The sequence below is a fragment of the Podarcis muralis genome, chromosome 2 (assembly GCF_964188315.1).
Source record: "Podarcis muralis chromosome 2, rPodMur119.hap1.1, whole genome shotgun sequence".
Classification (NCBI taxonomy): Eukaryota; Metazoa; Chordata; class Lepidosauria; order Squamata; family Lacertidae; genus Podarcis; species Podarcis muralis.
Window position 1 is genome coordinate 84,264,037 of NC_135656.1, and position 20,362 is coordinate 84,284,398.

At 43.1% G+C, this 20,362-nt stretch overlaps 1 protein-coding gene across 8 annotated transcripts in view; it reads left to right on the forward strand.

Annotated features, from left to right (window-relative positions):
- Positions 1–20,362, forward strand: part of MGLL (monoglyceride lipase) — a 147,829-nt gene that overhangs the window by 63,916 nt on the left and 63,551 nt on the right. For 2 of the 8 annotated variants that reach the window (XM_077924966.1, XM_077924964.1), the window contains exon 2: positions 4,824–4,962. In XM_077924966.1, the coding sequence (XP_077781092.1) occupies positions 4,824–4,962 (139 nt within the window). Of the gene's footprint in view, positions 1–2,840; positions 3,147–3,171; positions 4,210–4,538; positions 4,663–4,823; positions 4,963–20,362 lie in introns of those variants that run through there. The other 6 variants (XM_077924968.1, XM_077924963.1, XM_077924967.1 and 3 more) reach the window with 6 other exon arrangements.

The following is a 20,362-nucleotide window of genomic DNA, read 5'->3' on the forward strand; positions in this document are numbered from 1 at the left end:
TCATTTCCTTGCTTCTTTTGTGTGAATAATGCTATCCATCTCCTTTGCTTTATATATATTTCTTCTGCAGAACCAATACATAATAAGGCTCTGATCAGCTTTGCTAGTATATCCCTTTGTTTTGAAAATGTGAGCAGCGACATTTTGTATTTGGGAAGCATCCTTGAAAACAGACAAGACATTCTGTGGCATCTCAAGGCATTGATTAGCTTTCTGGATTACAGGAAATGGCATAATATGAAGGCAACATTTCAAAATCCCAACAGAGTCTGTTGGGATTAGGAAAAACTGGCACATGCTCTGAAAGATTCACTTGTTTGACTTGTTTGTTACCATGCCATTAGATCTTCAGTCACTTGAGAGAATGTAGATTTCATGAGCCAGAAGTGTTCAGATCCAGCTGGAGCCTTAGGATTTTAGCAGTTCAAAAATCACTGAAATAATGCAGCAGTTTTGAAGCAAAGAGAGAGCCCATCTAGGCCTCATAAGAAGTAGAAGGCAGTAGACTATTTTAAGGGCACAATCTAACAGAAACTGAGCCCTTTATATACCACTGTTTTTCATGGGAGAGTTTTAAACATGTTCATGAAGTTCTCATTAAATCAAGAAGTAACTTTGGCTCTTAAGTCAAAGTTAATTGCCATAACTAACTTTTCACTCAATTTGTTCGTAACAAAGTTGGCCTACATTTTTATTATAGTTATCTGACCACAAGTACAACTCATAAAGGATGCTCACTGTATTCTACAAGGACTTTACTTTCTAGGGTGAAAAGCAAACCTTTAGAGAAAATGGCATTTTCCATTGCATCTGTTATTCTAGGCCAGACTTTGCCAAGCTGGTGCCCTCCAGGTATTCTGGATTAAAACTCCCATAAGCCCCAGCTAGCCAGATGGTTGGGGCTGGTGGGAGCTGTAGTCCCATACATCTATATCTAGATAAATATATGAGATTATATGTTCTGATGTTGAAGTTTGTGATTTGAATGTATATTTATTTATTAATGACATTTGTGTGCCACCATATAACATAAAAATTTCTGAGCGACTCTCTGTGCTTTTTAATTTTTTAGTGGACTCAGGAGACCATTAATAGTAGCAGCATATATGAGCAGCCTTTGTACAGTGTATTCTACATAGATAAACTCAATAATTCTGAATGGTATATCAGAACAAGCATATGAAGCTACTTTCATGTAGCTGGATATTTGGTCCTTTAACTACCTATGACAACTGGCTGCTGTTTGTCCTTTTGTATGCCATGCGTAACATTATTATTATTATTATTATTATTATTATTATTATTATTATTATTATACACATTAGAGCCGTGGGGCTGAGGTCACCTAATGAGTTTATCGCTGAGGCAGCATTTGAACAGGAGACTTTCCAAAGCTTACACTCATACTCCATACAATTCTGACTGTATCTTCCACAGTCAGGCCCATGTATTCAGAATGCAAAACAAAATCCCTATTATTATTTATGCTTGGCACTATTAATAGTAACACTCATAACTGCAATTCACAATAAATTACAGCTGTGTACCTAAGGTCCAGGAGCTACTCTCAGATTTAGTGCTCAAAATTACAGATTGTTGGTGGTGGAAGATTAATAAACCATAAACCGCAAACAATCTACCACCAATTTTACTCAAACCACACACCTTCAAAAATCAGCGGCTGAGAGAGGGTGCCACAAAATGTATTGGGGAGGGGGCTCTGTAAATCAGTGCAGGTGCTCCTTCCCCTTGTTTAGAATAACTAGTCAGGGATGCATCTAGGCTATGGGTAGGCAACCTAAGGCCCGGGGGCCGGATCTGGCCCAATCGCCTTCTAAGTCAGGCCCACGGACGTTCCGGTGTAGCCTTTTTAATCAATGGGTAGGAATAATTGTTGCACCCGAATCAGAGTGTTTTTACATGAGTAGAATGTGTCCTTTTATTTAAAATGCATCTCTGGGTTATTTGTGGGGCATAGGAATCTGTTTATTTTTTCCCCTTCAAAATATAGTCCGGCCCCCCACAAGGTCTGAGAGACAGTGGACTGGCCCCCTGCTGAAAAAGTTTGCTGACCCCTGATCTAGGCAATTTTAAACTTTGGTCTTATGACCACCACCCCACACCCCTTTTCAATAGCAGGATAATGTCGTGACTCAATGCTATGAGCCAAGTGTGCTGTATTTGAGGCCCTCACCTGCTCATTCCCCTAAATGGGGCCAGATCTATTATGAAACTAATGAAGCTTAAATCTTCAGGGTCCCTAATCCTGGAGGGATGAATAAAGAAGCGACTTTATTCCCGCACGTATATAACATTTCCCTAATTTCCATCTTCCTCATAACTTGAAAACTATAAAGGCATTTGGGGGTGGGGGTGGGGAATTCACACGTGACTTTTTCATGTGAGCCAACCCAGTGCAGCAATTTTAATCAAAATCTGAAATGTAGTAGTAAAGTTGTTTTTTAAAAACAAAACAAAACACGTGGTGATCTGTCGTGGAGCAACCCCCGTGAAGATGATAACAATGGTTACCCAGGCCTTGTTGCTGGTTGCGAAGAGGCACCCCCCAAAAGCCTCAGGGTCCGCCACTGAGCGTCCGCCCAGGCCTTCTGCCCTCAGAACCCCCGCCAAGTGGCACCACCTGCCCACTGGCAGCTTTACCCCTCGGGCGGAGGTGCTTGGCAGGTATGCGGAGGCCTCCTTAGTTCCTCCTCGAGAGGCGCCACCAAGCAGGAATAACACCGCGCTGCCCTCCTTGACACCCAACAAGGCGATGCCCTAAGATTCCGGGTTCGGCGCGGGGGAGGAGGAGGAAGAAGGGCTCCGCCCAGGCGCCCCAGGAGAGTCACCCGGCCCCAGGCGTGGCCAGCAGGCCAGGTCTCCGCGCGTGGCCACCAGTGGGAAGATCTCTCGCAGCAAGGCGCGGGGGAGGTGGGGAAGAGCTCCTTCTGCCGCCGCCGCCGCTCCTCCTCCTCCTGTGCGCCCGCCTGCCCTACCAGAAAGGGAAGGCGTTTATTTCCTCGGCCTTAGAATAAACCCCTCGGGCGCCTCGGCCGCTTTGTAAGGTCTACCTGCCTGCGAACGGAGCGAGCAGCTCCGCGCCTGGCACCATCCCCGGCAAGCAGCCCGGCGCGTCTCGGCACCTGGTAACGAAGCCCTCTCCTCTCGCCCGCCCGCCCGCCCGCCACAATCCCCGCCTCCACCGCCGCCGCCGGGAAAGGCAACGCGCGCGCCTCGGCGGAGTTGCGGATCGCGTCCTCTCGCGGCGGGCGCCTGCTTGGATCCGAATCGGCTCCTTGCTCGCTGCTGCCGCTCCGCAACACGGGCTTATTTAGAAAGCGGGTCTCCCCGTTGCCTTTCCTGAAGCCCTAAAACACACAAGCAGAGGGCGTGCGGTCGGGGGGAAGGTTGCTTGCTTTTCAAATGCAGTAACCCGGTGGGTTTAATACCCGGGTGTTTGGAAGCAGATCTTGCGGAAAGGAATAGGAAGGGACCCCAGGTATTTTCCAACCGGGGTCGCAGCAGTAAAGACATCTCTCTCCTCCCCCTTCCATCTCTTCCCTTGACCTCGTATTGGCAGCAAAGTTTGAAAGCAACCTGCAGCCGGCCCCGCCTGGGAACTTTCAGTTTAACCGGTCCATGGCTGAATGTTCAAGGTGCCTTTGATGTTTGTGTACGAGCGCGTGTGCGAGTAGAGAGAGAGAGAGAGCAGCTTCTGGGAAGCGGACTGTTGCTTGCTTGCTTGCTTGCTTGCTTGCTTGCTTCCTCCCCACACCCCGGCTACACTTTATCACCCACCTTCTTCCTCCCACCAGCCCACACGCGCGATTTGCTTAAGAAGAACGGCGCGGGGTGGGGGAGTGTTGAAATTAGCAAGAAGTGGTAAATTGATTAAGACCAGTTTCCTCCTGCGAGAGAGCGCTTGCAGAGAGGAGCGCGGGAGGGGGAAGAGCTAGAGCGAGAACCGATCGCAGGCAGCCCAGCCCCTGTAGAGCACAGGAGCTTGCAAAGGAGGGGTGGGAAGTGAGCATTGCTGCTGGTAGCGGCTCAGTTAGCTGCCGTTTGCAACGGTGAAGAATTGATCTAGCCACTAGCGGGGTGCTGGGTGTTAGGCGGGGTGTTCCTGCGGCTCCTCGGCGACGTGCAGAGCGCTCTCCTTGATTGCATTTGACTTGCAATGCCGGCAAACCGTGCACAGGATGAAATCAGGTTTGTTACGACGTTCTGTATGGGGTTTTCTTTTACCCTCCCTTCCCTCACATGTCAGAAAGGATCATAGCAACAAGGCAGTGTCAGTCACCTCATTACAGTGTCTCTTGTGCCGTTCTTTGGAGATATGTGTGTTGTTTTTTTAAAAAAAGAGAGAGATGATGAATCTTTTATGCAGCTGGCTTCTTGTATCCATACAGGAGCTTCACAATTTGCACTTGATTGCAGCTAAAATCTTTTTTGTGTGTGTAAGATCCGCTTCCCTAAACTGATGGAAAATAAACACAGATGGGAGATGAGGAGTGGGGGGGGGGGGACTACAAGCCATAATGAGGCAGTGTGGTTGGGTGCTCTTTCTCCTTTCTACCCTTTGAGCATTTTCTTTCTGCAAAAAGAAAATGTGAGTCTTCAATCTGCAGAGCGGTTGCATGGAGCAGAAGAAATCCAGCCTAGGTTTGTGCATCTTTGGAAAGTGGAAGAGGTTTACTTGGATAGTGCAAGTTGATCTGTGGATTACTCTCTTCCTTGTATGGTATTCACGGATTCCTTTGCATGCAGACTCTTTCCAGCAATTATGCTTAAAAGTGTGTATTTCCTCTTTCCACACCTTGTAGGTCACTCTTCTAGAATGCCAGAGGAAAGTTCCCCACGGAAGACTCCCCAGAATGTCCCATATCGGGACCTTCCTCATTTGGTCAACGCTGATGGGCAGTACCTTTTCTGCAGATACTGGAAGCCATCCACCCCACCAAGGTGAGCACTGCAAAGGGGAGCATTTCTTGTGTGTAAATAAATAAGACACCTTTCATTTAGCTTCACTCCTGTTTGTTCTGGTGTACAGAGAGTAGCACAAAGAATGTGTTCTTTGTCAAACAGATCCTTGCCCCAAGCAACTTCACTTCAAAGGCTGTAACACCCTTGATCCTTCAGTATTGTGATGGAGTAATGTTGCATGTTGAAATATTGCACTAATATAACTATTGGTAAGCCCATCTTGAGTAAGGCATTGCATGCTGTTGCGGTAAGAGAGGAGCTGTCTTATTAATCATTCATCCTCCTACTCATTAGAATAGGCCTTAAAAGCAACTCACATGAGTAAGGCTTGGAAGATTGGGACAGTTCTGTTTCTTAACCCAGTGAAACCAAATGTCGTGAGAAAAATCAACATGTAAATAAATATGTTAATCAAACACTGTTGCGTTTCAGAGCTGTGTGAAGGTTCAGGTTGCACAGTCCTTACCATTATTTTAGGGCAAGTAAGTAAAAACTTCAGAGCCAAGTTAAAATGGTTATACATCTCAGTTCAGTGGCAAGGGTGCCCACATGTTGCATGATTATTTACTTTTCCTAATGGTAGCTGCGTACTGAGATGAATCTTTAGCTTGGCCATAGGGTTCTACTGGAACTCAAGAGCCCTGAAGATAGGTTCAAATAACAGTCAAAATGACCAAATAATCAGTCATTTAGATATTCCCCTTTTCATAATCCCCTGCAGAATAATGACTTCTTGGATATGGTTCTTCAGGAAGCACGACTATTACACTGTAGAAGGACTTATGTGGATTTTCCTCACTTTTTGTTATTTCTGTCCTTTTTCTCTACTGAAGCTGGCTTGTTGAATATAAATGCCAGCTCTAGCAATAGAGGAGAGTTACATATAGAAGAGTAAGACTATTGTTCTGCTCTTTGTCTTTTCTGCAGGCGAACAGGATAAGCTCTGTTTATTTTTACATTGCAAGGCAAGAAATCATATTTGAAAAATGGTTACCCAAGGAACAGTAGGGAATTCAGCTTTCCTGTCTCAGTGGATTCTGTAGCTACCCAACTACAGTAGTTAAGCTTTGCATGATGTGACACCTGGCTGAAGACAGGAACATAAAACTTCCATATTGTGTGAGAGCAATGATCCATTCTAAACTATGACTTTGTCTCCAGCAGCACATCTAGAAAATGGGAAGAGCAGCAATGGGGCAAGCACGAAGTAATTGATCTAGGTCAGTGTTTCCCAACCTTGGGCCTCCAGCTGTTTTTGGACTACAACTCCCATCATCCCTAGCTAGCAAGACCAGTGGTCAGGGATGATGGGAATTGTAGTTCAAAAACAGCTGGAGGCCCAAGGTTGGGAAACACTGATCTAGGTGATCTTTCCCTTTAGCTTTTGAAGCTATGAAGATCATTGGCTAGTGTTTTCCTGTGAGCCTAAGAGAGAGGTTACAAGGCTCAGTGGACTATTGATCTGACTGTGGACATTTTATGTTCCTCCTGCCTTCAGTTATTTAGCATATAAAACTTGTGAACTGCTGAAGTTTGGGGATACTAAAGCAGTTCTTTGAATAAAAAGGACTCTCCTGATTCTTCTTCTAAGCCACTGTCTTTAGTGCATTGTGTCCCATATCATTCATGAAAAGCATCCATTAGCGTAATTTTGTCATCATTCAAGGCCTACCTTAAGCTTTCAACCTTTCACCTAGAAACAAAACCTGTAGAATCCTTGTGCTTTGTTGTTTACAGCATACAGAAGCCATCCTCCGAAATGGTACTTCTGTATCATTTCAAATGAATTGCTTCAGCAGCTTGCACCTGGGTTTGTTTTGTTTTTGTTTTTGCAACTTGTAAGTCAAGGATGTGTTCATTTTAGAGGCTCTATCCTGAGTCCTCCCAGGGTCAGTGGACAAACCTTACAAGATTTGGAGTTGTCTGTAAAGCATCTACCTTGGCCAGACTTTAACTACATGATCCATGTGGCAGCTCTGCCAAACCTGAGGGTAACTTACTGGCACTGCTTGCCACAGGAGTTCTGGCATCATCCTTAAAGATTTCCTCTACTGAACAAATTCAGAATCAAAACAAGCTGCTTCTGTGAAACCAGCCTGTCACGTATTATAATGCTAATTAATCATTAACTGCCCACAGTGTTCTTCAGTGAGTTGCAGAATTGCGTTCCCCTTTCATGTTTAATTTCTTAGCAAATTAGTGGTGCTCACATGAGTCTTTGATCAAGAAATGAAAGGATGGCAAAGTTAGAACTTGGCATTTCGTTCCTCCTGGTAGCTTGGTGTCTGCACACACCAAGTGGTTAATTGAGAGCAAGATTGCCCTAGTTTTGTGACAACAAAGTAAACAGGATCAGGGCTGCTCACTTACAAGTGGCTCTTAAGTGTGTGGAGCCGTTTATTTTTAGCCTCTGATGTATTGTGAGTTATGTGTGAGAGAGGGGGAAATTGTAGGTTGCTGAATAATAATTTATCAGCCGCATCCGACTTTCATGGGACAATCTTGAAATACTAGGATACTTGGAGAAAACGCATTCCTGGACACTTTCCAAAGCATCCTTTAATTCACTGCTTCTTCTTTAGAAGCACTACGGCTTTTGTCTAATTATTAATGATAAACTATAATAATACTGAGGAGCCTTGGGTCAGTTTTACCATTCTGTTAATCTGATGGGGGTTCAAACCCAGAAGGAAGACAGTTATATTTTGTGACTCTTTTTTGTTTTGTTTTGCTTTACCTTGATCCTATTGAGTATAGCATTGGACTAAGTGTTCATAAGAAAAAACTCTAGAACTTGCTAGGTAGGTTTCAGGCATTTTTCTGTGACATAGCAACTTTTGAATCTTTAAAGCGGCAATTGCTTCACACATACACCTCCCCTTGTGAATATAAAATGAGAAAGCCACCACATGTAAACTTCCCCAACTTGACACACATGCATAGAAACATTAAGTCTCATGAAGTTTAGGATAGAATTCCATGTAGTGTTACGGCGAGTGTTCCAGTGGTGCAAGGATTTTGCACGCTCTCCCTCTTTCCTCTCTTGCGTTCTTCAAATCTGCTTCTTGGGGTTCCCCAAACCTCTAGAGCAAAGGGAAGAAAGGAGAGGAAGGGACTTTATACACTGGTGCAAGGTGCAAGTGAATAATGTCCGAATCTGTGCGGAATTGTGTTTCATCCAGTTGGTCCACATGCCTGTGGCCTGTCTTGAGTGAAGTGCTGACTTACCTGTATCTCCCCATCTCCCACTATATTCAGTATACAAACCCAGGAGCCAACAGTCACAGTGAAAAATACAATTTTGCTTTGAAGGTGGTGATCACCAGGCTGTAGGCTCTAAGGTAGACTAGAAGCTTTCACTTAGGATGTGGGGTGGTTTTTTTGCTTTCACTGCTCAGGTATCTCAACAGGGCGATGCAGATGTGTCTTTCCAATTGCAGAAGCTGTTCAACTTGTTGAACTTGATCTGTGGGAAAATATGTCAAAATCCATTTGAAATGTTATGTTGCAGTCTGTTTGGTGTGTAATCTGGGTTGGGTCAATTTAGTCTTGTTTCATTTCTAATAATGAGAGAAACACTGTTTGTTTTAATTAAAGCAGCACACAGATCGCACGCAGGAAAGTAGGTACAATTACCCAATATAATTGAAGCTATAGCTACACAGTGAAAGAACAAGTTCGAGGTAGTTCAGCAATGTTTGGAAGTTCAGGTAATCATTAATGCAGGAAAATTGTAAACTCTTCCTAGGGGCGGCTGGGCTGAGGGGAGAAAAAGCACATTCCCCTACTATAGGTTTTCAATATTAGTTAAGCCAAGTCTTTCCAATAAAGGCTAGAAAACCCCTGCTTGCCACATGTAGAGAATATACACCTCACATTACAATAAAATACCCTCTTCTCCCCTCCCTTGTTCATCTTGTTGCATTTGGTTTTCTGGTCTTCCAGAAAATCAGTCAAATCAGTTAAGCACTTCATAAATAGCTACATTTTTTGGTGACTGTTTATGACTGCATAAATCATCTGAGTCTCCTGAGTTAAAAATTATGCTTGCTTTTTTTGAGAATATGGGCCAGCCACTTTTCATGTTTAACGCCCTAAAGCGAATTATATACAGTACCATTTTTTGGTTTTTTTAAATGTCCTTGGAAATGGTTTTCCCTTTGAACACAAGCACACACCATTTAAGGTAGAGGCCTGCTCTGGGCCTTTGGCTCTTAGCTTCAGGTGTAGTAGTAAAGCAACTGAGCAACTTTCAATTTCTTCTGTCAAACATGGAAACCAACCAACAGGCATTGGGGAGAATCATTGTGTAAGGGCTCATTTGGTCATTCTAAAGAAGCAAAGGCTTTTTTTGTGTGTCCTAAGCTTTTGAAGGATTGTACTTGACAGCTATTGATACTTGGAAGCATTCCCTTTTTTGAAATTATTTCCATTGTTTACTTGTTCACCCTGAACCCTTAATTCTTCTAAGTGGGTTGGGCTTCTTTTACTATTTATTATTGCCTATTCAAGTTTCTAGCCCCTAAGTGTTAGTTATGTAGGTTTAGAGAGAGCACTGTTTAATCCTCCTGTGTTGTGATGTTGCTGTCTTACACTGTTTTGCTTGCTGAGTAATAAGAATAATAATTTCATTATTTATATGCCACACATCTGACTAGGTTGCCCCAGCCACTCTGGGTGGCTCACAACAAAATATTGAAAACACAATAAAATATCAAATTGATATACAGCATTTTATTGTACGTGTGTGTATTTCATAGAATCATTTGTTTGCGTTTGCATGTGTGTTTAAACTCTTTGGGGGACACGTTGGTTTAAAAAGCAGTATATAAATTAATGGTAATAACAACTTAATCATTCCGTACTCGGAGAAGGAGGAGTGTGCTATTGATACTTTGAAGGCCGTGCATTGCACTTAGGGCAGTGCCTGAACTCATCTGGTGAATTGTCCATCAAGAGAGCCTACCCATTTCTTATATAACTTGCTTATGTTATTAGAGAAAGGGGTCTATTTAAACATAGAATCTTTGAATAAACTACTGTCTGCTTGATGTCTCTGTAGGTAAAGGAGCAATTTCTGGTTCACCTACAAATCTCTTGTAAAGATAAGTATCTTTCCTTCAGACCTAAAGCTAGGAGTGGTGGCAGCATTTAGGAGAGTAGGATTGGCTCCTGGCCCAACACGTCCCAATGAGTTCAATGGGACTTGCTCCCTATTAAGTGTAGATAGGTTGCTATCTGAGTGTCCCTTGTCTCCTACCATCTATTAATTGAAGATGAGATAATGATGCTTGTGTTGGATCAGTGCCAGCGTTAGTGAAGCCTTGAAAGTAGGGGGATACAAAAGGTTTTTAGCATCTGGAGAGACCAAGGTGTTTACGTATGCTGTTATTTATTATTCAGTCCAGCTAGATTTCTTCCTAATGTGTTTAATCTGAAATAGTATACTATGTAAATTGTTGTGTTAGGCCGGCTGAAGATATTGCAAAGAAGTAGTTATGTGTTTTAGGAGTAGTACATAATTGCAGGCAGGAGGAGACTTAGCACTGGCAAATCAGCACACCATCACATCTATATCTCAATGTCATGAGTAGCTTCCAGTCTTTCTTCTTTCCCAGGGAGTCATCTTATCTATTCAGTTCCTCTCAGTGTGACTGCATTCCTCTGCACCATGGCGACTGCCTTGTTAATTTTCAGTGGGACACCCTTTATGATTTTTTTCTCTCGCCTCGACGATGGAAAAAACCCAGCTTCAAAATAAGATTTTTTTAAAAAAAGATACAGAAGTCCTGCTTCTCATCTCGCTGTTGATGCTCAAACAGGCCTCATTAGTGCGATAATTTTTTTCCAGTTGCCACAAGAATGCTCCATAAAAACAAATCTGTCTTTGTTTTGCAGTGGGAAAACCCATGAAAGAAGGCAAACAAGCTGGTCCATGAATCATGGTTAATGACACCATGAAGATGTCTTGGAACACAGGTCTCTAGCATGACAGACACTGGGAGGTGGGGGGATCCTTGCAGGCAGTCTCCACTTACGGATGCTTCTGCAGGGGCTGTCTTCATGACCACAGAAATCCCCCCATGACCAAACAGTCAGTCATATTGTAATTGTTTCGCCTAGAACCATGATCAGATGCTAACAGTTTCATTTTTTAAATTATCGTCCCCCCTCCCCCCCAAAATGCCCCTGCAGATGGTATTATGTAATGATATGGCATCATTCTCATTGGGCCCTTGTAAGGAAGAAAATAATGCTAATGAGTTGCTGACTGAAGCAGTGGCAATTTTGTTGTTGTTAAGGAAAGAATAGAAAAGTGATACTAGACTAGAATCTTCTGCTTCCTCCTTCTTTTCTAATGCTAACCAACCACCACCCCAACATAATAATAGTAGTAGTAGTAGTAGTAGTAGTAGTAGTAGTAGTAGTAATAGTCAAATTTCTATACCACCCTTCGTCTGAGGATCACAGAGCAGTTCACAATAATAAAAAACAACAACAAAGCTGCTTATGCAAGCTGCTGCCATTCCGTGTGGACAGTACTGAGTTGGCTGGACCAATGGGCTGACTCACTACAAGGCAGCGTCCTAGGTTCCTAATGGAAAACTGGTTAGAAACAAAAAAAGATGCAGCCCTTTTTTGCTCTGCCTTTCACTGCAAAAATGCCAAAGAAGCATCTAGTGGAAATTCTGACCTGGTGCCAGCTTATTTGCTATATTCGTTTATTATTTGCTTGCAGTATTTATAGGTTGCCCTGTAACAAAGCTGTCACAGTGGCTAGCAAGAAATAAAACATTTTTAAATTAATCAGCAATGAAACTGATGTAAAGCTTTGTCCTCCCCACCCTATATGCTAGGTATTCGTTACAATAAAATAGAACTAAAGGTTTGCAGAACATCTTGCGTAGTGTGGCCCTTAGATTTGTGTCCCCATGGAGAACGCTGGCAAAGGGACCTCATACAAGTGGAGGGACAAAGGGCTGGGAACAGGTCTGACTTTCTCCTGCCTTTTCTGTTTCCACCCACTGTGAGTGTTTGTAGTTCTCAGCTTGTCTCTTTACTAATAAGGAAAGCAGCAATCCTTTGTGGGCACAGTGTTACAGGGGTTGAACAGGGAAGATGGAGGTGACTATATATAGTGTAGATTTTCAGACGCACATATCTTTTTTTAAAGGGCCAAATTCCAAATAAAAGATACAAGCTAGCCGCTGATTTCCCAGCAAGGGAAAAACGAACAGCCCACATACAAAAAGAGCTGAACTTCAGTAAATTTTCCTCTAGGAAGGTTTTCTGCCAAGTGACTCCAAATGTTACTTCCACTTTTCAGCTGGAAATTACTGCATGATGATACTGATCAAGTAATGGAAGGAAATGTACCACATTTTAAGTATAGGCCAAGAGCTCACTCTTGCTTTGGGTTTGTCCTAATACTTGTAGTAAATCCATTTGTAGAAAGATTTTGCACTCTGTTAATGTGTATAGATGGTGACGGCCAGATAAGGAGAAGGTGCCAGATGAAAACAAATTGCATGGTTTAAAGATAAGAATGATTAGTAACCTCTTTTAAAGAAAGTCCCTGATCTAGCGAAATACAGAGGTGAGTACTATATATATCTTAAGTCTCTCCCCCCCCCCCGGGTTTGGAGGCTCCAAGGGTGCAAAATATGGTCCTTTCTAAAAATGGAGAGCAAATGTAATTTTCTGGTCTGTCAGTGCTTTTAGCCAGTTTGTGGGCTGCAAGGGAATATTTTAATAACGTTTCCTCCGTTGTTATTCAGTGCAAGGTTTTAGACTTGTCTGTCAATCATGCGCAGAGACATAGTTTCTTTGTTGTGCCAGGCCAGAGGGAGAAAAAGGTATTGGGGAAGCGGTAAGTAATTAAACTTTAGAGAGATCAGTATCTCACTGACCTAGTGGTACATATGGAATAGTTAAACTTCAAATTAAGAATTCTGCTTCATGCTGTCCATTTATAAACAATAGATGACAGGTCGGCATTAAATTTAGTAGGGCCATGCATTTAAAAATCCTTTGGATTGTAAACAAGCATGTTTTTATCTTTACTGTGAGAGCCTCCAGACACAGAGGGCAACATGCTTACCTGTAATCGGTGCAGTGCCATTGCATTCTGGGCGGCTCACAGCATATATCAGAAGAAAATAATAATAATATTTATTTATTTATACCCTGCCCATCTGGCTGGGTTTCCCCAGCCACTCTAGGCAGCTTCCAACAAAACACTAAAATACAGTAACCCATTGAACATTAAAAGCTTCCCTAAACAGGGCTGCCTTCAGATGTCTTCTAAAAGTTTGGTAGTTATTTTTCTCTTTGACATCTGGTGGGAGGGTGTTCCACAGGGCGGGTGCCACTACCGAGAAGGCCCTCTGCTTGGTTCCCTGTAACTTGGCTTCTCGCAGCGAGGAAACTGCCAGAAGGCCCTCGGCACTGGACCTCAGTGTCCGGGCAGAACGATGGAGGTGGAGACACTCCTTCAGGTATGCTGGACCGAGGCCATTTAGGGCTTTAAAGGTCAGCACCAACACTTTGAATTGTGCTCAAAAACGTACTGGGAGCCAGTGTAGGTCTTTCAAGACCGGTGTTATATGGTCTTGGCGGCCGCTCCCAGTCACCAGTCTAGCTGCCGCATTCTGGATTAATTGGAGTTTCCAGGTCACCTTCAAAGGTAGCCCCACATAGAGCGCATTGCAGTAGTCCAAGCGAGATATAACTAGAGCATGCACCACTCTGGCGAGACAGTCTGCGGGCAGGTAGGGTCTCAGCCTGCGTACCAGGTGGAGCTGATAAACAGCTGCCCTGGACACAGAATTGACCTGTGTCTCCATGGACAGCTGTGAGTCCAAAATGACTCGGAGGCTGCGCACATGGTCCTTTAGGGGCACAGTTACCCTGTTCAGAACCAGGGAGTCCCCCACATCTGCCCACCCCATCCCCCCAAAACAGTACTTCTATCTTGTCAGGATTCAACCTCAGTCTGTTTTATGACTTCATTATGAAAATGTTGCCCTCGAATGTGAAAAATAAAGTTATACACAGTGGCACCAATTCAATGCCTAAATGTCATTTTAAAGTGGAGCTGTGTGACCCAGTCCTTTTCATATCTACTCTGAAGCAGGCTCCACTATATTTAGTAGAACTTACTCTCAAGTAAGTGTATATAACGGTGTGGTGTTCTGCACTTCAGCAGTGTGATTAATATCCCAGCCCTGAAATCCCATTGATGTGGAGGAAGCTCTGTCCATTGTGGGAGCTCTGATTTTCAGTCATATTCCTCCAATCACAAGATGCAGAATTCTACTTGAGAAAAAGAAAGAAGACAGCAGCTGAGATTTTTAGAATATAACCTAGCCCTGACCTTCATAATATGCCATGGCGACGGCATATAGCCTGGGATATTAGAATGAAATCTTAGTAGATTAAAGGGGTTTTAGCTGATGAGTTGGGCAGCTTCACCTGATTAATCAATCAGTTACCCAACTGTAAATAATTATCTGTACATCTGGGGGCAGAGAAGAACAGCACATAAGAGTCTTGATTTTTGCTGCTGTTATTAACCCAGACAGAATTCTCATACCTATTGGAGAGTAATAAAACAATATTAAAACAAGAGAGACAAAAAATATTATCTAGTTCAACACCCTGGTACCAAGCAGAACCATCCCTTCTCAGATTAGCGTGTTCAATCCACAGTATGCCGCAGGCAGAGACAGAGGTGTCACAGAAAGCTTCTTTCAGAGCATGTGGCTGCAGAATACTCAGCTAGTGAGCCCAGTCAGGTACAAGTTAAATTTCCCCTCTCAACATTTTGATGTACCACCTCCTCCTCCTCCTCCTCCTCCTCCTCCTCCTCCTCCTTATTATTATTATTATCCCACTTCAGCTTCTGCCATTTCCTGCACACACTTCCTTCTCTGTTGTCCTTCCTTGTGTTGAAGGGAGACCCTAGAAAGCCTAAGAAAAACAGTCTTGGATCAGACTGAGCACACATCTAGAACATCCTGGCTGTAAGCCAATCCCTGTGACATCACATCGTTCTTTAGCCTTGGTGGGCCTAGTAAAAACAAGCAGAAATAATAATAATAATAATAATAATAATAATAATAATAATAATAATAATAATAATAATTTATTATACCATGATTGCAGATGGAGAGCTGTACATGCATGGACAAAGGCCATGCAATAGGAAGGTTTTGAGAAGGGCAGTAGCTCAGTGGTGGAGCTCAGGCTTTGCGTGCAAAGTTTCCTGGGATCAGTCCTTTGCATCTCCAAGCTGGACTGCTGAAGAGCAGCTCACAGAACTGAACTATTTAGACCAATGCTCTGACCAGGTATAAGGTAGTTTTCCACATCTACACTGTATGATGGGTGTGGGGACCCCTTGGCCCTCCACATGTTGCAGAACTACAACTCCCATCAGCCCCAGCAAGCATGGCCACTCACCAGGGATGATGGAGGCTGTAGTTCAGCAACATCTGGAGGGCCGAAGGTTCGCTGCTGTACGATAGACATGGTATAAGTATAACGGCTACAGTCCATGTAGCAGGAGCAGGGAACCTGGTGCTCTACAGATGTCGTTGGACTACTGTCCCATCATCTCTGACCGCTCTGCCGACTGTGGCTTGTGAGAATTGGAGTCCAACAACATCTGGAGGTTCCCCATCCACAGTACCTGCCATAGAGTCATAGAATTGTAGCGTTGGAAGGAACCACGTGGGTCATATAGTCCAACCCCCTGTCATGTAAGGTTAGACTGTGAGCATGTACTTTTAATTTATGTCAGTAAGATGTACACGAGGGACACGGGTGGTGCTGTGGGTTCAACCACAGAGCCTAGGACTTGCTGATCAGAAGGTCGGCATTTCGAATCCCCGCGACGGGGTGAGCTCCCGTTGCTCGGTCCCTGCTCCTGCCAACCTAGCAGTTCGAAAGCACGTCAAAGTGCAAGTAGATAAATAAGTACTGCTCTGGCGGGGAGGTAAACGGCGTTTCCGTGTGCTGCTCTGGTTTGCCAGAAGCGGCTTAGTCATGCTGGCCACATGACCCGGAAGCTGTATGCCGGCTCCCTCGGCCAGTAAAGCGAGATGAGCGCCGCAACCCCAGAGTCGTCCACGACTGGACCTAATGGTCAGGGGTCCCTTTACCTTAAGATGTACACGTGCAGAAAATTCACAACTAAGCGTGTGTCCCCCCCCTGAAATTTTTATGATGCTGTGTGTGCATCCTTGCACATATTTCCCATTTTAAATTACTGGGATATATATGCATATAACTGCGGTAGTATAATCATTTCTATTACTTACATAATTACTATCATTTTCACCATTTGCATCCTCAGTGTAAAGAAGCTGTAGGATACAGCACAGGCAGGGTTAAAATTAGAGGAGTTCATAGGATGTTGAGGCTTCTGCGCAGTGCCTTTTTAAATGTGCTATAATTTTTCTGCCTTCGATGAAAGAGAACCCCATAAAGCACAGCTCTCCTATAAATGAATAACAGCTTGAGGCTTATGCGAGAGTCGTTATTTTGGCATTGTTGTAGGTGTGCATGTATGTTTTGGTTCAGCAGTTGCCAGCTATGCTACAAATGAGGATTGATTTCCTTTTCTGTTTTCAGTTTGGGTACAGAAACGAATTCCAATGTTCCCTGATTTTTGATCCCATATTTGGGGACTTCTCCTATCTCACTGGCTGCTTGGTCTAGCTTAGTTCTATCCATCTACTGGATACTCTTAGTGCTCTTAGTTCCCCCCCCTAGAATAATGAACATAGGGTAAAAGGTTACAGGATTGTTTGTGTAACCTCAGTGCAGTGCTCCATGTCAAGAACCAGTTTAAGATAATACAGTATTCATCTGTTTGTTTGTTCAATTTGCATTCCTCCCTTCATCAGTTCCATTGATCCAAGGGTGTGTTACATCTTAACACACTGTAAAATAACAAAACAATTATAAGATTGCAGCTCACCATCGCTAGTAGACAGTGGAGTGTTTACTCAATTCCCCCTGCTGTGCCCAAAAACCTGGGCAAAAAGGTGTGGTTTTTTGGCAGTGCCAAAAATCAGCAACAATTATTTCTGCCTTATCTCAAGGTGGAGGGGATACCATGACTGAAGTGTTGCCTCAGACATGGTCTTCTCTTGTGCTGTTAGGCCATGGGCCTCCCCTCGCAGTAGGTCAGAAGTGACCGTGAGACATCCAGCTCAGGAAATCCATTTTCTTTTGGACACTTAACTCTCTCTTTTTCTGCCTGATATGCATGCAGCCATTGTTAACCCTTAAAAAGAAATCTGTGCTGAAGGTCTGAGAGAATTTCAAGTAAATAATGATACATACAGTACATACACAATGATACCGCTAGCAGTTTGAACCTAAATACAGTTATGTAAAAATAAAGTCCTACTGAATTTGACAAAATTTATTTTTCTGACAAAAGATCTTACCAAATCTACTTTTGGTATGTATGGATGTATGCATGTATGTGGTACCTTGTATGTATGTACCGTGGTACCTTGTTTTATGAACTTAATCCGTTCCGGAAGTTGTTCTTAAACCAAAGCATTCTTAAACCAAAGTGTGCTTTCCCATAGCAGCGGGGGACTCAATTTACAAATGGAACACACTCAACAGGAAGCGAAACATGTTCTGCTTCCAAGGCAAAGTTCACAAACCAAAACACCTACTTCCGGATTGGCAGCATTCTTAATTCAAGTTGTTCATCAGCTAAGCTGTTCTTAAACCCAAGGTACCACTGTATATATTTATTTAACAGGATTTCCATACTGTTCAATCATCAAAGCCTCTAAGCAGTTTACAGAAATTTTAAAGCGTTTTACATAATTTAGGTATTTTTTAAAATGTTACTCCGCTGTGGATAGTCCAATTTATTTGTCAGCTTTTAAGGATTGTTAATCAGACGAGTTAACTGTAAGTCAGCTGTGAACTAACATAGCATCTAGCGTAAGCAAGAATAACTGCCAAATCTGTTGCACCCTTTAAAACAACATGAAACCATGACTCAGCCCTTAAAGCACATGTTCTTCTAACAGTTGACTTAGCAGAATTGTTGTATGTTGAATTTCAGGGTTCATTTTTTAATGTTACTTTTCACGTGTCAGTGTATGCACAATACAGGTGAGTCTTTTAAAAGAGGCCCCGTGAAACATGTGTACTCTGTCTCCATGGGGCCTCTTTTAAAGGACTCGCCCTGTATATGTATGTCTGTGAAATATGAAAGGAACATGCTTTTAAGACCCCAGGCTTATGCTTCTCTCTGACACTAAAACAGCAGAGTATTTCCTCATGTCATACCCGCTTTCTGAGCAGTCACAGAATGCAGCTGGGCAGTCAGTGCTGAAATATAGGTTTTTCATACACTGACGTGCTTATTCTCTATGCAGTTTAAAAATGCACAACTGCCTTTCTCTTTGGAAAGAAATCAATACTTGAAATTTGATTCTTGTCACATAGGACTTCAAGATTGTGATTCGGCTGTATGCAATACCACTATGGGAAACATTCAGTATTTATGGCCACATACATTGCTAGTTTATGTAGTGCTAAAACTGTTTTATGGCCCCAGATACCACTAGTTCAAATTTCCTAAGCTGTTCATACTGCTTTAAGTTAGCTCTGGAAAACTCAAGACTTGGAGAAATACGAATGCAGAGGTAGAAAAAAATATGATCTTGGGTAGTCCCATACTCAAGAGATATTTTGAACCTTGCACTCTGCTATGGACAATTGAACCTCTTAATTCAATAAGATTTAGCTTAAGCTGTAGCTGGGTACAGGATGGCTGCCTGAATATGTCATGTCTTAATTGGAAGCATTCCACTTTTTCCAGGCGCAAGTAATTTTGAAGCCTGCACCACATCCCTTTACCAGTTTTTCAGAATCTCAGATGTTTATGCCTCTGTCCTTCTGCACTCTCTCACTCCAGGTAGACAGATAGTGCTTTATTGACTGTATGGTGCCTTTCACAGTGAGCAGAGTTTGAAATGCATAGTCCAGCTATTTGGAGCTATGCAGCTCTCTGATGTGGGCAATCAGGAATGCTGAATAGCATCATATCACTCATTTTCTTTAACAAATCATTACTGGGAAATTTAGGTTTGTGGCTATTGTTTAGGATAGCTTGTAATTTGAGCCCGAGCTCCAATTCAGATGTTGACATAGTAATCTGGTTGGTTTTGCAGAACTGTTCCCCTGTAGCTGGTTCCCACATAACATAAGAATGTGTAGATACGTCCCACAAGAGTGTCACCCCTCCATCCTTGGTGATGTAGAAGGTGCTCACATGACTCAGTGGGACAATGTGATCAAACTATGCACTTATTGGCTTGGGAGCCAATAGGAAGTGAGCATCTCTGTGCTCACCATCTTGCCTGAAAGATAAATGTATGAATTGGGTCCAGATTGGCTTCTGCAGAGAACCCACACTCTCGCAAGTTAAAATGTGAGTTTGCTTCAGAATCAATCCCCAGTTTCTATTAGCTGATTTCCACACACCCCCAACATCATCTTTCTGTAGGGATTTAAATTTCAAGTGTTCACTCTGCGTATGTCAGCAATGCTATTTTAGAACTGGTCTAGTTATTGCGCTGAAACCTTTCAAGTAAAAGAGGTTCTGTAATTTTCCTCACACACCCTAACATATTCATAAGCTTAAATGATAAGCGCTCTGGCCTAGCACGCCCCCCTCCCACCAACAGACTAGCTCATTAACATCCCTGTTCTGGGCATGGATTGTGTACATATATTAAGGATTGTTAGAAAGGGATTAAAAGGAAAGCAATAATTATTATAATGCATGCATGTCAGTCTATGCTGTGGCTGGAGGATAGTTGCTATTAGCTACGAAATTTAAATGAAACCTCCAGAAACAGAGGCAGTATATCTTTGTATACCAGTTGTTGGGGGCAAACATTTGGTGAGTGGCAAGGAAAGAGACTGTTGCCTTCATGTCCTACTTTTAAGCTTCTCAGAGGAATTTGACAAGCCACTGTTGGAAACTGGAGTCTTGGCTGCAACAATGGTTGACCACTGTATTTTGTAGCATTTTCCTGTGCCAGGAATGTACAGCACTGGTGTGGATATTCTTTGTGCAGTGGGACCAGTCCACGCTGTAAACTGCTTCTACATCTACACATTACAGCAGCCGTGTGTGGAGATGTGTTTTCAGCACCCTCTACGTAGTTGTTAACCAGCCCTCATTTCGAAATGAAAGGAGGCACTGAATTTCATCCTGCATTCATCGCAATTAGTGCTGTTTCTGTTCTGCTACAGTTCGGCTCTTGCTAAAACCTATACTGTTCATCTCTCTGTCTGCTGTGGCCGAAACTAGCATAAGTAATTATGT